At 32.5% G+C, this 17716-nt stretch overlaps 1 protein-coding gene across 1 annotated transcript in view; it reads left to right on the top strand.

Moving 5' to 3' along the window:
- Positions 1 to 17716, top strand: part of LOC148619308 (uncharacterized) — a 109836-nt gene that overhangs the window by 2347 nt on the left and 89773 nt on the right. The window contains exons 2-4 of the mRNA XM_088579058.1: positions 5299 to 5326; positions 12022 to 12115; positions 17169 to 17269. Of these exons, the coding sequence (XP_088435184.1) occupies positions 5299 to 5326; positions 12022 to 12115; positions 17169 to 17269 (223 nt within the window). The remainder of the gene's footprint in view (positions 1 to 5298; positions 5327 to 12021; positions 12116 to 17168; positions 17270 to 17716) is intronic.

Genomic DNA, 17716 nt, shown 5'->3' with positions numbered 1-17716 from the left:
TGTTTAATTGACTTTCTTACTAACTTGACTGATGCCCGCAAGCCATTTAACCAAGATACATGGACCGATAACAGGGTCCAAATGTGATGTCTCTATTGTTTATTTCAAACTTTATTTCATTGCTAACGTGTATTTACACCAAATATAAACGTTACGGAAAGCTGTCACGAACTGAGTACTTAATGAAGACTTGGTGTTGTTTCTCATGGAGGTGTCACATGGGCCTGCTCCCACTATCAAACATGCAGCCCTATTAGTATAATTTTACCAGTGGGGCTGCATATTTGAGAGTAGGAGTAAGCGCCTGTGGACGTGCAGAATTTAACATGATACATAAGCAACTACTAAATACCACTTTGCATATAGTTAAAACACAGGGGTTTGCTTATACACTATCAAATATGCAGCTCGAATATAATATGAACACGAAAAAAAGGCGATCATATTTTAGTCGGGATGCATAGCAAGCCCTGTGGTTAGGTCAAATGAAAAAATATGTGTTTAATGTTTCTCTGCAAAATCTTAGTTTTTGGTGTCAATTCAGAATGGTCCAACGTTGAATCAAGAGTCCCGCAAGTCACTGTCCTGGGTCCTGTTTTATTCAGTCTATATATAAATGACATTCTGGATGATATTGATTCTGAAATCAATCCTTTTGATGACGATTATATCTATTACCGAATCATTACCAACATCAGTGACTATTTAAAACTACAAGATGACATTAATAAACTTGGAACATGGGCTAGGAAATGGGGAATGCGATTCCAGCCGATCAAGTGAAATATGCATGAAACTGACACAACAACGAATATATTATGTTGATTACAACAATAAATTAGAAGGTTCATCCATGCAATTTTTGGACGCTATTAAGTATCTGGGGGTCAACATCTCTTCCGACCTACGATGGGAAAAACATGTGTCCAGGCGCGTAGCTGCCGTTAGGCAAAAAGCTTTTGCCTGCACTTAATTTTGCCAATTTTCTTTTTTGAGATAAAATACATCCAGGAGAGGCATAAATGATGCTCTAAAACGCTATCTCCGCGGAGCTTCGGGGGGGGGGTTTCGCCCTCTGGACCCCCTACTAGGGCTCCGCCCCAGACCCCTGCCGTAATTTTGCCTACACTTCAATTTGGCCTCAGCTACGCGCCTGGTGTCATTGGTTACCAATAATGCCAACCGGGTTCTCAGTATGCTTAAAACAAATCTGCACTTTTGTAACGGAAATGTAAAGGAAACCGCATACTTATGTTATGCTAAAGCGAGCCGCACGTTTTGTTGTAAACAACTGCAACTTTGAGGAATGGTCTATGATCGCAGACAAGAAAATAGATTAATACTATAGATAGATAGATAGCTTTATTCAGATCAGAACATCATACATACAATTTACAGGACAGCATCCATTCATTAAATACAGTCATACAATATATATTATACTCTTATGACAATATAGTATTAAAACTTGCAATGAATGCATCTTGGCTAAATGTTAAAATTTAATTGATAGCCTTAAAAAGTAAAAATTAGGTGGATGTCTAACCTTGGATAGCCCATTAAAGCGTTTCAGCTTATTTCCAATGGGGTCCATTAAATGTACCCAAACTTATTTAGGGCTAAAAATCAAAAAGCAACAAATTGACCGACGCAAGACTTAGGCAGGCTTTATATTTATATATTATGAAATAAAATTACTTTCTAAAGTAACCTTAATTTTTTCAAAAAGAAACTTTTTAAATTCAGTTTTAAAACTGTTCACATTTTTTGTTATCTTCAATTCTATAGGGAGACTATTCCAATCCTTTATAGCATTATAATAAAATGTGTTTGAAGAATTGAAGGCAATTAACCGATGGAGTAAAAAAATTGAATTTACATGATCTTGTATCATAAGTATGAATATCTGCCATTTTCACAAAATTGCTATTCATGTACCTTGGGCACTTATCATAAAAAATTATATGTGCATGGTTTAGACACATTTGTTGTACTCTAAGTTCAACATTTAAAAAACCAGTTGTTAACAAAACAGGATAATCAACTCTTTTCCTGTTGTCAAAACCATTAATAAATCGTACAATTTTATTTTGCATAACCTGAAGCTCTCTTTTCAGAGATTTATTTATACCACTATACCATGCATAATCAAAATGACATTGTATAAGGGATTGGTGATTGGAACACCATCGACGGTTCTATACTAGAGAAATCTTGTGCTTCTAAAGACGCATCTAGTACTTCTTCTGACCTTGTTCGATCCACACTTTTGAACTAAATTTACTGATACTTGACTCATGGACGGTGCACAAATGTCTTAGGATGTCGGCATCCGAATCAATGAAGATGAAGATAAGATGAAGACACGGGCAAATAATGATTGGGCTCGCGAGTAAAGCCTAGATATGGAGTGCATATCGTTATATAAAGTCCCCGGTCTAGACCAATTCGATATTATTGTTTTGAAATGTGTTCGCATGAATATGGGATTAAATATTACTATTGTAATCAGTCCCAGCATGAATGTTTTCACTCCCTTGACTGTGTGATAAACGATTGTTTCATTCCCCAAGCTGTTTTGTCCCCGCTTTTGTCCAGAAAATGCTTTCCTCTCGTTCGTTCACTTGTTAGTTGTTTTCATTGAGATCAGCAGGACTTGGTTGATCAAAAAGTTGATACCTAATGGAGATTCAATGAGACAACTAACTTGAAATAGTTAAATTATACGCAAGTTAACATGACTCATTTATAATGAGACTGGACTGAGCAGTCTGAGGTGCTACATTGTACCTGGTAATACCAAAAGGGATTACTTGAGTGACTCAGAAACATTCCCGAAGGAACAAAAAACAAATTCAGTAACATGGTGTGATCAAGGATTTTTATAGTAGTCTAGATCTGCACCATGAGAACTGATTTGTTCATCCTGTGACAGTATTCCTTTCCTCTAGTCTACCCTGGATGTGATATTTTATGAACAGCTTGGCGATGTTTCTAGAAATACAGAGGATGCTTACACTACTGGTACACTTAGTTCATGCTCCCAGTTTTTAGTGGAGTTCAGGTTGTTTCTATATTTTTATTTCTTTGTACAAAGGTATGTGCTATTTAGGTAATTTGTATTATTTGTTGTGTGTGTATCTATTTTTCTAGTCAGTCTTTATCCTTGGAATGTATTCTTTTGATAAGCACTGGGATCTTGGTTCCCTTGATTATCTTTTTTAATTTCTGATATATTTTGTTGATGTAATTATAAAATTTTTGATTGAACACAACTGGTTATGGTTTACTAGTTAATATTTTTTTCATCAAATATATATATCAAAATATAAAATTCATGTTATTTCATTTATGAGGCCAATTAAAATGAATTGATATATTTTCATATACCAATTTATACAACAAACTGGATGATTTTTCATTCCTTATCGTGAACTTTCTGTTCACCTGTTGCAACATCCCTTCAGCACTTGCGTAGGTTGTTTTCATATTGAGACTCGTACATTATGCCAGAGTTTGCTGAAACTACGCAGACTTCTTGTAATTAGAGGTTATAACATGGTTGTTTTATGCCCTTTGTTGTGTTTGTCTGTTTTCCATGTCTGGATTTTCTCCCTGGATTACGTTCTTTTGATTTCCACAAGAATCTTGGTAACTCTTTCCTCCTTGTCCGCCCCTCGAAAATACTTCTGTCCAGATTTTTTGTGTTTTTTTTCAAATTTCTGGAGTTTTACTTCTCTGTGTTGGGGGCAGTACAGGTTTTAGAGTGTTTATTAAACTTCCTTGTAACAAAAAATGGTGTTAACTATACTTCATGTTGTTGTCATTCTAAATACAAAGAAAAGAGGATGATATGTGGCCATGAAACATTCCAAAATATTGGCTTTAATAGTCACAATTGAATCAAAACGATGAGTTTAATAGTGCTTGTTGGTTTTCAAAGGGGTTGCAATCACATCACATGAACCATCCTTTGTATGTAGATCTGGCCATCAGTAACTCATGAGTGGTCTTGTGCTATCATGCTGGCCTTAAGTGCTGGAGGTTGTAGGTTGGATCGATCCCAGACACTCACACCAAATCTTGAAATTGGTAGTCACAGCTTCTCCACCGAGCATGTGGCATATTTGAAATAGAATGAGGAAATGTTGGAGTCTACCTGCCAGCTATTGAATCTATGAGCTAGTACTTGTTCAGCATGTCAAACTAGTACACTAGTACCAAGCAGGACCTTTTAGATTGATCAAACATTCTTGTCCTGAAATGCATGAAATATCTTCCATAGGACAATAAAACCACAGTCAATCAATCAATCAACAAGTCTCATCTGAATTTGTTGATATAGTTTAAACCTAAGTACTTGACATTCCGTTAAAAACAGTTAAACTGACAGAGCATTTAATTATTTCTGTTTTCTCATGCAGTAGATAACACCTTATATTGTTATATTGTTACTACCTTTATGACTTACAGTACTGGGTCAGCATGGTTGATACATATGGTATATCAGGTATATTACATATAGCTTTCACTTTGAAACCATATGCTTATGGTGTCTGACTGCTTATACAGATTCATAGCTTAGGAAACTTAGTACTGAAATAATGCAAAAGGTCAGTTCCATTTTAAGCTCACCTGGATCAAAAGGCCATTGAACAATTATTTCTACATATATTATCTCAGAAAGATGTACAGGAAAACAGTGTGATTGTCTTCTTCAGCTTGACAAGCTCTGCAAAGGTCTCTATTTGGTCAAACTTTTATCACAACTCTTTATTGAAGATATTGTCCTTAAAAGGTCAACCATGATGATTTTTGTTGGTTTTTAGTGTATTACTTTAAAACCGTAATAGAAATAAACTTTCAGTGTTGATATGATCCTTATTATGGCATGGCCTACTATAGTCACCAGGACATGAAGTTGCATAATGATATCCTATAAAAGTTATTGCCCTTGAAAGGAATAAAAAGATCATTTTTTACCAATTGATGGTATAAGGCCCTCTAGAGCCTCTTGTTACTTTTTCCCATATGATCTATATATTTGTGTTCTAGATTGATAATAGAATGGCTTCACAATTGACTTCGTTTTGTGAAAAATGTGATTTTATATAGATTCTGTGAAAATCTGAAATTGGACTAACATTGGCACAGTGCTGTATTATTATGCAAAATGGTTGTTTTACATCAGCTTAAAGGGTCACCAATAAGATTGCAAAAATAATTGTTTTTGCAATATAAATCATCCATGTCTATATTTTTTCTTTGATTATATATATATTTTTTTGTTCTTTCCAGGATAATATAGTATACAACTGTCCAGCAGGTGAGTGTAATTACAGTATACATGGTAAAGTCAGAATCTTTATACTTCTGTTTTAACTTTACAGGAAAGGGACTGTTTTACTTCATTGCTTTGGTTATGAACTTTTCTTAAAGCTTGAGTAGTAAAAAATAGTATCATTTTTTCAATATAATGTGTAGAAAATCTTAATAGTTTTATTAAAAGGTTCTAAAGTTGGCATTAAAGGTAATGATTATGACATTGCATCAGCATCAGTGACTGAGATTGTAAGGCATGGTTGGTTCTTAAAAAGTAACATGAACAGTATGTGTCATATGATTGGTGGGTCATATTACCTAACCATGAAGCTGTCATGAAACACTGATAAATTTATTGTACTATAAAGTGGTTATAGCTTACAGGCAGTCTGATATTTCATATCCATAATGAAAGTTAAGTTTTTGAATTAGTATTTTTTTCTTCATATGATCTCTCTTTTACCCAATTTATACTTAAAAGTCGATCCATGTGTCCAATAACATAAGACTTCATACATGTAGATGCAGAACATTTTATTTTGGGACATTTATTTGTGTATTGGTCGTATAAACATTTTAATATAAAACGTCACACAAATACTAAGTCTTATGTTAAAGGACTAATTAATGTGATTTTCAGTGGGGGATCCAAGGTGGGAGGGGGGGGGGGCCTGGGCCCTCCCCTTAGAAAATTACAGTTTCTAAAATTTGTTGAAAAATTGTTCAAGATAATATCCGAATGTAGGATTTGAGGTTTAATATTTCAAAATTTTCTTGGGGAGGGCATGTCCCCAAACCCTGCTAGGAAATTCTGATCACTTCATGATCCTCACTGGTGATCCTGTCAAGAAATTTGTTTTGGGGCCCCCTTACCTAAAACTCTGGATCTGCCACTGATTTTTTTTTAGAAATTGTAGTTCTTTTTATAATATTTTTAATGGAAAAGAAAAATAAAATACAACATCCTTGGTATTTGTAATTGTTGTTAAAATCAGCCATGTCCTGAATGGTTAACAAAGATTATATGAGTGATTTTAAGCCACAGTTTTAAAACTTCAACTTTAAGTACTAAAAATAACATAAGATTTATATAGGATCAAAGTCTTCATTAAAGGTCTGAATCACCATACATGTACATGAAGTCCAACTTTTAATATTTTACTTACAAATTTTATGAAATCAAACACTGTGATGTTATTCTCTTTTTTTGCAGTATTTCATTAAGACACCCTTAAGTAGAGTGTAATTATCTTAGTTGAAATAACAGCTGGAAAACATTGGTCCACATACTTTTATCAAACAGGACTATAGTTCAGGCATACTTTCTTGTTTAAAAGAAAGACATCTGAATTATTGTCAGCAATGTTGGTATTTGAAGTTTTTGCATTTGACCAATGTTCCTTTTAAGACTTAATCTTTTACCCATTTGATACATTAACATATTACTCATATTTGTCATAGTCTTTGGGTTGATAGGAACTGTATTGTACAGTCTGGGTTGATAGTGACTGTATTGTACAGTCTTTGGGTTAATAGGTACTGTATTGTAGTCATTGGGTTGATAGATACTGTATTGTAGTCTTTGGGTTTATAGTTACAGTATTGTACAGACATTGGGTTGATATATATTGTATTGTACAGTCTGTTGATATGTACTAGATTGAGCAGTCTTTTGGTTGATAGGTACTGTATTGAACAGTCATTTGGTTGATAGGTATTGTATTGTACAGTCGATGGGTTGTTAGGTACTGTATTGTACAGTCATTATACAATCATTTGGTGGATAGGTACAGTATTGTACAGTCATTATATGGTCATTTGGTTGATAGGTACTGTATTGTACAGTCTTTGGGTTGATAGTTACTGAAAAGTACAGTAGGTTGATAGGTACTGCACAGTCAGTGAGGTGATAGGAACTGTATACTACAGTCATGGGGTTGATAGGTTCTTTATTGTACAGTCATTTCATTTTAATTTCATAATGACAGAGAGAAAGGAAACACATACTTTTAAAGAATTTTTCATTTATATTTTTTGAAAGAAAGAATTGTTATTTTATAATGTTATTGAATAAATGGTAGGAAGAAAGAAGAAATTCATCTGGACTTTCCTCTTAGATAAGGCTGAATATTTGAGAACATTATCAGTGATTTACATAAAGAAAGTGACCTGGAATGGCTTTACTTGTTTAACCTGGCTGTTGATTCCACATGAATGAATTCTGGGAAACATTAGTATAGGTTCTCTTAGTTTATCTCTTTATTTTGACCATTTAAATTGTTCAGTGAAGAGGTTTTATTGTATCAGTATGTGGAAGGCTTTTGTTATAACTTTGAAGTTGTTATATGGATCAATGTCTAGCCCTGGTGGATACCCTATTATCTTACACTTCAGCTGACTGTGGACATACATAAAACAACCATTAAATTTTGTTACTTCATTTTGTAATTTAAACCTTAACTGACTGGAAAGTTACATGAATAAATACCATAGGTACCTCTAGTGAAAACTTAATTGATATTTTTGCAAATATTATTAGAATTTATGGAAGTTATATTGAGCGATGCAGATATACACCCATAATTCTACTATGCATCATATAATGCATGAATCACTTATTCTATAGATGTTTTTTTCATTTTATGTCAGCAAAAACAGTAATTTTTTGGTTTCTATTATATGTTGGTTTTATAATTATCCTTTATAAAAATGATGTTAAGAAGGAAGTGCTACCTCTGGTCTAATTAATTGCTGTGCTCTACCATACTTTTATACTTTACTATCTGAAATGAGTTTGGTAGCATGTACAATAAATTTTGGAAAAAGCTTGATAATTATGGTGTGGCAAAAGCGTGCGGTATTTAAAACTGATGAAGTGGGTGGGGGGGGGGGGGGACTCTTGGATGAAAGCTGTATGGATTCTATTTTTTTTTCATGCTAATTTGTATGATGTTGCTCTGTATATTCATCCTGATATTAAGTGTTGGCATGTGGTCAAAATATTAGACATAGGTCATTTGAAGGTCACTTATGGTTTGATTCATTCACTATAATACCAACAAGATTTTTAAAAATCTTTTAACATGTAATCAATCAAGATACGAATTTTGACAATTAGAGATGTTTTGTCAACTGTAACATTATACTCTATATGTGACCCTTGGTCATCCTTTTTTATGCTAAGTCTCTATCTGGACTGGGTTTCAGTCATTGAGGTTTTTCCTTTTTCACAGATCACAAACCATATACAACAGTGAATTTTTTATGGGTTGAAATATTTGTGCATTTAAAAAGAATGTTGAGTTATACATCATAAATGTAGGAATTTGGTTAAATTTTATGTGGGACAGGCTTTATATGAACTGGTTTGAGCCTGTATGGATATAATCCTTTCATATGAAATCATTATGTAGAGGTTGTATAGTTTAGTAGAGACTGATAAACCCTAGATTTCATAAAATGTTGAACTTATTTTTAGTTTGTATAAAAATATTAACTGATATCATTATATTGCTAATTTGTATTGTTTTGTTTACATACTGCATGTACCTGTATTTTTTCCTGTTTATATTTGTAAATGAAATCTTTTCTTTATGTTTATCATTAATAGTTACACAAGAATCAACACAGAAATAATGGAGAAATATTCTCCGACTTACAAATTAGGCCTCTCCTATTCAGACATACTTGTACTGGTATTATAAACACTAAATGACTTCATTATTTAAAAAGATATTTTGAAGTTTTGTATGGCCACAATCTACTTCTATGTTGTGCTGTTATGTTGTAAATATATGAATATATAAATATAATTATTACATGTTTCATTAATTTCCAATTTAAATATCGCCTTTAAAGACTTTAACTGTTATTATAACTTATGTAGTGAAGCTTTCAGGGTGTCTGTTGTATGAAATGCCATGTTATTGCCTAAACTATGACATGAAAATACTAGAAGTTGTTTGTGCATGCAATAATTATATGCATCTGGGTTACACATTGTGGTATTAGTGAAGTATGTAAAATTTCTTTTAAATATGTATATAAGCACATTATGAACATCATAATATTACCAAGTTAAGACCCTGTGAATAACCAAGCAATTTAATGGAGGAAGATTTGAAAAAAAAACAAACTTTAAGATTTTAGTGTATAAAAGTTATTGAACATTTCTAGATAGTGTTAAGTCTTAGTAGGTTATGTATTGGGATTTAAACTTTCATTGACTGATTGGTTATATCACCATATGTTCCCAGGGGATATTTGAAATCTATAATTATGTAAACATGTCATTGATGATTACATTTACATTGAAGGACATCTTAGTTGTTAGTTAATAATTGTTTGTCTACATTTACAATGCAGTATAAATATCCAAAGAGCTTATACTGGTTTGATAACAGAGTTAGTTGTTCAGGAGCTGATAATTTTTTTTTTTAATTTGAAGAAAATTCAATTTCAGTTAGCATTTCCATAACAAAATAAAATGTTATTATTTCAAAACTAAATGAACTCATTTTCCCTGTTATAGGCTTGATAAAAGATGGTGCATTGCACCCTTCATATTTTTTATGGCTGTGTTTTAGCTTGTATTGTGTATTTTATCAATTTGGTGATTGTCATTTTCCACCTTGTGATTGAGTTTTTTTTTCATCTAACTTTTTACCATCCTCCAAAGTCAGGGTTTTGAGTCCACTCTAGTTCCCTCAAACCCCTGACATCACTCATTCATATTTAGCGGGTATCGTCCAGCCAGTTCCGATTGGTTGCTTCTCCGGATGAGAAGCACCAATGAAAATCGATATAACATAAAATGTCTGTGGAAAGGTAAATAATAATACGAGGTAATGGACAATCCGATATAGTAACTGAAAGTTGCATGATGTCACAAATGATGCAATTTGAGCATAAATGATAACTGTAGATTCTGTGTGGAGTCTTTACTGGAAAAAATGACGTTATGTGTAGCCACTTTGTAAGTTATATCGAAGAGTTTCTATTACGAGTGATTTGATTGGATTTTGGATCCGGGTTAAATTAAAGTAACTCACTAGATGGTGCTGGATGATACCCGCTCAAAACCCTGACTAGGGAGGATGACTTTTTACATTCAAAGTACATGTATACACAAGATTTTATGGTACCATTAATGAGGAGTTGTCCCCTTTTCTGTTTTGACTATTGTACCAATTTGCGCAATAAATCTCATGAATAGTGAAGACTTTTTTCAAAGAAAAATATTCTAGTAGATGGTCTGTAACTTTAAGCTCTTTGAATATGACTGTAGAACCAAACTTCTTTTCTATAGATTGTTAAATTAACCTACTGCCAAAAGCTAAATACCATAGAAATTCTACAACATTTAAATAGGGCATTTAATGGAATGTCATGGTATGAAGATTAATTTTACACCAATAAAACCTTCTTCAATAGAACAAATATTAGATGAGTTGGAATGTTACACTTGAGTAAGTATGTGGGACTGACATGGATGGATGATGTGATTGTCATGGCAGTTTTTTCATTATTGCCACCATTATTTCATCTTTAAAAGAATAGGTGAACACTTTGAACTAAAAGTTACAAAGAGCTGTTTGCACTCAGGCCATTATTTTGGATATATTATAAAAGCATAACTGTTTGCATGAGCGTGAGAAGTATAAAATCTTAGTTGAAAATTATCATTCAAATATACTGTAGCAAGTCATTTTAAATTAAATTTTAGGGAGACTACAGTATGATACTTAACATCTGTTTCACATATTTGGAAATCAACATACAAATGATTTTGATTATGTATACATCAGTGTTCTAGGATTCCTATTTCCTGTTACCCGTTACCCAGGGCAAGTGAAATTTGGATCAGGGAAAGTTGGGTACTTAGTAACACTTTCCCGTGGCAAGTTGAAAACTTCATATGCTGTAAGGATTTGTTTTGTTAGGAAAGCAATCATTGACTGTGGGAAAATTGTTTTTATGTGGATTTTTCCCAAATAAACCTCAATTTCTGAAAAATGCTAGAACACTGTACATGTATTCTGATATTGAGCTTGACCAACTGTTTTACATGCACTCAGTATAAATTTTTGACATACTCTTTAATTGCCCATTTGGACGTAGCATTTGACATTTTGTTGTTTATCATCTCATTATTTTACCAGAAAATTTTTAAGTCATATAAAGATGTTTGCTGATTAACATGTTAAATTTTGAATTAAAAATTATAACTCCTCTTTTCTAGTTGAACAATTCTTAGGATCTTTAATCTTTGAATTGACAAAAACCAAGGTATTTTATTGAAACTCAGTGCATATTACTATTATTATCCCAACATTCTTTAAATTGTTTAGTGCAGGACTATTGTCTGGTTCATTGTTAATACAGGGTTCTCGCATCACAGTTATATTGAATAACGAAATACAGTCAATCCTTAAAATGGAGCTGTTATTGTTATCATACACACTGGTATGAAAATCAGAAGGTATGCATGTATAGTGATCATGCTTTCTATTCAGTATATCCATTCCCAGTTACCATCTGCTACTTCTCTGACTTCGATGAAACTTCAACAAGTCTTAGTCAAAAATGCAGTTGTGCATTTTCTATTTTGTTTTCATTCATTTTTTGACCTTATAGCTTACAGTATCATGAGATAAGCATAGAAACAATTAGTCAATGTGTAGTTTTGTTTTTGTATAGGATGGACGACAAGGGGTATATCATGTTACAGATTATATGGAACAGCTGACACCGAGACACAGACCTGGGAAAATGCTTTACGAATATGCAAAGGGTGAGTGGTTAGGATGAAGTTTCTGGTTGAAGATTTTGTCCAAAAAATGGGTCATTTATTTGTACTAATTTTTTTGCAATTTGAATTAAACTGGAAAAAAAAAAGACACAAAAAAGCAAATTATTTATGGAGGTAGTTAATTTTGATTTTCTGTAAAAGGAGATATGCCAACATAGTTGTTTTATATGCTAACAACTTGTAATGATAGCTGCTCCTGATTTGGTCAACAAATTGTAAATTTTTTATGAAATGTTAAGCATTTTTTATAGATGTGCATGAAAGGAGGTAATGATTTTTTCCTGCAAGTAAGGTACTCAAATTTACAGGTTGAATTTCAAGTGATAAGATTGACAGAGGTATAAATGAATAAATTAATTTCAAAAGAAACAAACTTTTTTGATTGGCTATAAAATTTCATTTATCATATCATGTACAAAACTTTGTTATGTGACTGTGATGTCATCAATGTTTTTTGATGATATACTTGTTGAATTTTGATACTCAAATTAAATTACAAGCATGACTGTTGTATTTTTCAGTTTATTTGAAATAACCTCAATGCCTGTGGTGCACACTTGAAAATAATCTGCTGTGCATGTGATTTAGTGTGCACCATATGATTGAGATTATTTGTCATAGACATAAAATGTAACAGTTATTCCTTAAACAAAGATAATATATGTTGTGAAGTGGCTTAAATTAAAGGTAAATAAGAATAAGGCATTAGTGAACAATAGCCATGTTTAAAAGGTAAAAAGGAACTAAATACAATTAAAATATGAATAAAACATTTAAATATTGAAAAATATGAGCCCTATGGCCTTCGTCAGGGGCTAATGGTAGACAATATGATTTTGGATGTGACCGGTACATCTGACATTTTGAGGTCACCTGGCCAAAGGCCATGTGAGCTATTGCCATCGCTTGGCGTCCTTCGTCGTCGTTAACAATTATACAAAACTTTTCTCCTCTGAAACGACTTGACTAATTAGAACCAAAGTTGGTATGAATGTTACTTGGGGTATTCTGCATAGAACTGATGTGGGGATTTTTGATCCGTCAAAAAACATGGTCACCGTTACTAAAAATAGAACATAGGGGTCAGACAGTAATTTTTTACATATATCTCCAAAACGGTTAGGTTTAGCTGAATTCTGATATGGTTAAGAGTGTTCAGCATGATGAGATCTATCTCTGGTCAAATATTGGTCTTAAACCATCAAGTCATGTTGGATATTGCCCTTTTTCAATGATTTTTGCTATATTTAATGTTATTTCTTTCAAAAATCTTCTTCTCTGACATTATATGATCAATTGGAACCAAACTTGGTATGAATATTCCTTGGTGTATCTTGCATAGAACTGATTTGGGGAATATTTGATCCATCAAAAAACATGGCCGCCGTTACTAAAAATTGAACATAGGGATCAGACAGTAGTTTTTCACATATATTTCCAAAATCGTTAGGTTTAGCCAAATTCTGTTAATAGCTGAAATGATCCTTATTATTAGGACTACAAAAGTCGTCAGGGATGAAAGTTGTCAGATGATTCCTTGTAAGATTTATTGTCCTTGAAAGGGGAAAAATGATTTTTTTTTACTGTTTTCAGTCAATATCTTGAAAACTATGATGGATTAAAAGAAACTTTTAATTGTTGAAATGATCCTTATGATAAATCCTACTTAATACTTCTTGAGTCAAAATTGTTGGACAACTTCTTGCTAAATTTATTGCTTTTGAATGGCAAAAATTCAACCAGGTGAGCAATTCAGGCTCCTGGGAGCTTCTTGTTTTATTTATCATCTCATAGACACGACTTAATCATGTGATTGTCACATCATTTAACATTTAACATTGAATTAAAAATTAAATAATAAGGAATAGGGCTGAAATATTTTTCTGTCTTTTTTAGAAATATTGTACTGGGGTATATACTTAAAGAATTTATGAAGGATTACAGTGAACTGCCAGAATTTTTAAAGTTTAAAGATCAGATTATATAAAAAAAAATTTATATTGCAATTATAATTCTATGCATTTAAATCTTCTGAATGTAATCATACCTGCACATTTTGGAAACATTTCTTTCACTTCAGAAAATGTTTTTGTAAGTAAAATTGGTCTTAATATTTGAAATGGAACCTCTTTGTGTAATCTTTGTGAAATGTACCAGGATATACATAAAAGCTCAAGAAAATCTGATTGAATAAGAAGTTTAAACTTTCGAGTTCAATGACTTAGCTAGATGCATTAAAATATGCACAGGACCAGTTTTAACAAAAAAATCAGACACTTTCTTATGGATTGAATCTGACAAAGTTGTATTCAATTTTGTAGCTTAAGGGTGAAAAACACATTCAAAGGAGTGTTTAATGTTCAAATCTCCCTACTTACAAATTTTCTGGGCAGTTTTAGGTACAGACCTTACCATATAAAACCACAGTGTTATATAGTCATTTGCAAATATTCTATAAAGGTTTCAACTCATCTAAAGACTATTGATAAATATACACGCCCTAAGTGGCAACTTTAAAACCAATATATGGGATGTTGCATACACTGAATTAATGATCCTGTAACAATTAATTTTATTCTTAAGTATGTTCACTGCTCCATTTAAGAATTACAATGATTTTAAAGGGTTGTGAAATCTTATGAGATCTTTCATGCTAGAACAAAACAAGAAGAATAAAATAGATGGGTCAGTGCACCCGTTTTTGAGATATAAGCATTTAAAATTTTGGCAGGAAGGATTTCTCTAGTTTCTTCATAGTTTTTGCCTGAGAAGGTTTAATCTATTAAAACACTGAAGAAATAACAAGGATTTCATGAAAACTTCCCAAATAACATTTTACAGTGCATTTAATGAAATTATGAAAAGAAATTTGGGGGTCACTGGCCAAAAAGTGTTAAGGCAATTAAGTTGATAAAGCAGAGGAGTAAAAGAATCTGACAAAATCAGCAATCATCCTTAAGTTCTGTCAACAGTAGCTAAATTGTAATTGATGTTTTTTTTAACGCACAAGAAAACACCTCTTTTTTAAATTGATTTGATATTTGATAAAACTGTCTTCACAATACTCTTGACCTTTTTGAAGTGCTGTAAATTAAATGGCTTATATATTGTGAAACCTCATTTTAATATGATCCCAAAAATTGTGGACATATTATATTATGATGCTGTTGGCATTGTCGTTGTTTCGTTGTTAACTTTTTCGTTTCAATGCTATAATTTAAGTCATGAAATTTGGATACCTGGTATATTGTTAGCAGTACTTGCTGCTAGAGAAAGCTTGCTATTTAAAATGGGGTCACTGGCTCATACCGTTCTGCCAAAAAGGGACCAAAAAGGGTAAAATTGGTGTTTATTTAATATTGATGGAGAAAAATAGCAACCAATTAAATTCTATGCATATGCTTCCTATAAATAACCTCATAGAGACAAGTCTTAAAAAAGGTTTATATCTCAATTTTGACAGGATGTTTTAATTTGTTTCTTGTAAAATACTGTGTTAAGAATGTATATCAGATTTGTAATAGCATTTAGCATTTTCACTCTATCGGGGGCTATGGTGGGGGCACACCCAAAAAAATCAACTTTTTTATTTTTGGACTTATTTTGAATTTCTTTTTCATTAGATTCATTTGAAATCCATACCTGCATTTTTTAATCAATATTTAAATATTTTTCACCATTTTTGAGTAACAAAGGGTCAAATGGGAAAAAAACGATTTTTTGGAAGACTATTTTTTAAATTTCTCATCTCATGTTAATGATTTTTTTGGTAAATTGTCCCTTTTTACAATGGTTTAAAAAAAGTGCCAAAAAATTTTCTCTATCACTGAACATTTGTTAGATAATGGGGTACAAAATGATCCATGAAAGCAGAACTTTTTACTTGCTTGAATTCAAAATATTGTGAAATATGTATCTAAATCAGTTGTTATATAATGAATTGTATATCAGTATGTATAAGGTTCTACTATATAAATAGATCATTGCAGATAACTTTATGACAATTTGTGGAAATAAAGCTGTATTGAATTTGAGACACTTAAAAAAGCAAATCCAACAGTTTTTTCCTGTGCCTTCCCAAAATTTTTTGTCTAAAATACCTTCACAAGTATTGCATCTATTTATGTACAAAGGCTCTACTACCCACAATCAATATTTCCACCAAGTTTCTCCTTTTATTTTTAAATTTTACAAAATTAGACTGGTTCAGTTTGTGTACGAAAAAAATGTGCCTCAATACCATCTGTATAGTGCAACCTTAAGTATGTTAAAAACTAATATTGTGTCCACACTTGCCAAAAGTTCAACTGGCTGCAGTCGTATAGTGCTGCATTTGGCAAGCTTTTTATTCTGGTGTTATTTGGTTATAATCTCGATCAACTTTATATTAATGCATTACAATTTTTTTTTAAATTACAGTGAACCCTGTCTGCTCAAAACCCTAAATAATGCAGACATGTTTCTTGATCTGACATTTCCTGAGGTCCCATATTGTTAGCTTCAATGCATTTTGAAAATATGAAAATCCAACACCTGTCAACTGAAAAGGGTTTAGATAAGACAGGTTTTATAAAACAATTGAAATATTAAAGTAATTTAGAGTAAAGTTTAGATTATTAATGTTGTTGACAGAGTAATCAAGGGAACCAAGATGCTAGCGGAAATCAAAAGAATATAATCTGAGGATAAATACTGGACAAGGAAAATAGACACACACAACAATGAACATGAAATAACCAAAATAACATGTACAAAGAAGGAAAAGTATATGAGCATCCCAGACTTTACTGAAAACAGATGCAATGGTAGGGTAAGCGTCCTCTGCTTTTCTAGAAATTCTGGCTGAGTTATTCATAAAATTGTCACATCTAGGGTAGACAAAAGAAAAAAGGAAAACTGACACAGTGAACAAATCATAATCATGTTGCAGATGGATGCTTAAATATGAATGTAGAATATGTGTGACTGCCTGTCTTATCTCATCTGTCCAACTATGATTCCACTGATTTTACACTTTTTGATTTCTTCATTTCAGCACTGGTGGTCAGTTAGTTACAATCAAAGACTTTTATGGTAATGAAGAAGTAGGAGATTTGGTGAAACAGCAGGCCCCAGGAGTCCAGTCAGCATGGCTGGGTAGGTAGTGTACAATGTTAAATCTCCAGGAGGCCAGTCAGCATGACTGGGAAGGTAGTGTACATAGTGTAGGCCCCAGAGGTCTAGTCAAGATTTTGTACATTGTGTAGGGCCCAGGAGTCCACTCAGTCCAGTCTGCTTGGCTGAGTAGATAGTGTACATTGTGTAGGCCCCAGAAGTCCAGTTTGCATGACTGAGTAGATATTGTACAGTATATAGGCACCAGGATTCCACTCAATCCAGTTTCACTGCTGGGTTTGTACTGTTAAATGTGTACAATTCAAACTGTCATATTTCAATAATTAAAAGTTACTAATTGTTTACTGATATCGAGTACTTGATGCTGCATTAAGGAAATTTTCATGTAAGATTTCTTAGCTTTTACTGCAAGGAATGCTTAGATATTTGGTATATTGCTCTCTAATGATGACTTATACAGTGTCTTTT

Source organism: Perna viridis, chromosome 4 (genome assembly GCF_037379345.1).
Source record: "Perna viridis isolate PV_CMFRI_1.1 ecotype Kerala chromosome 4, ASM3737934v1, whole genome shotgun sequence".
Taxonomy (NCBI): domain Eukaryota; kingdom Metazoa; phylum Mollusca; class Bivalvia; order Mytilida; family Mytilidae; genus Perna; species Perna viridis.
The sequence above is the reverse complement of the archived record's forward strand: the minus strand, read 5'-3'. Positions and strand labels throughout refer to the sequence as shown.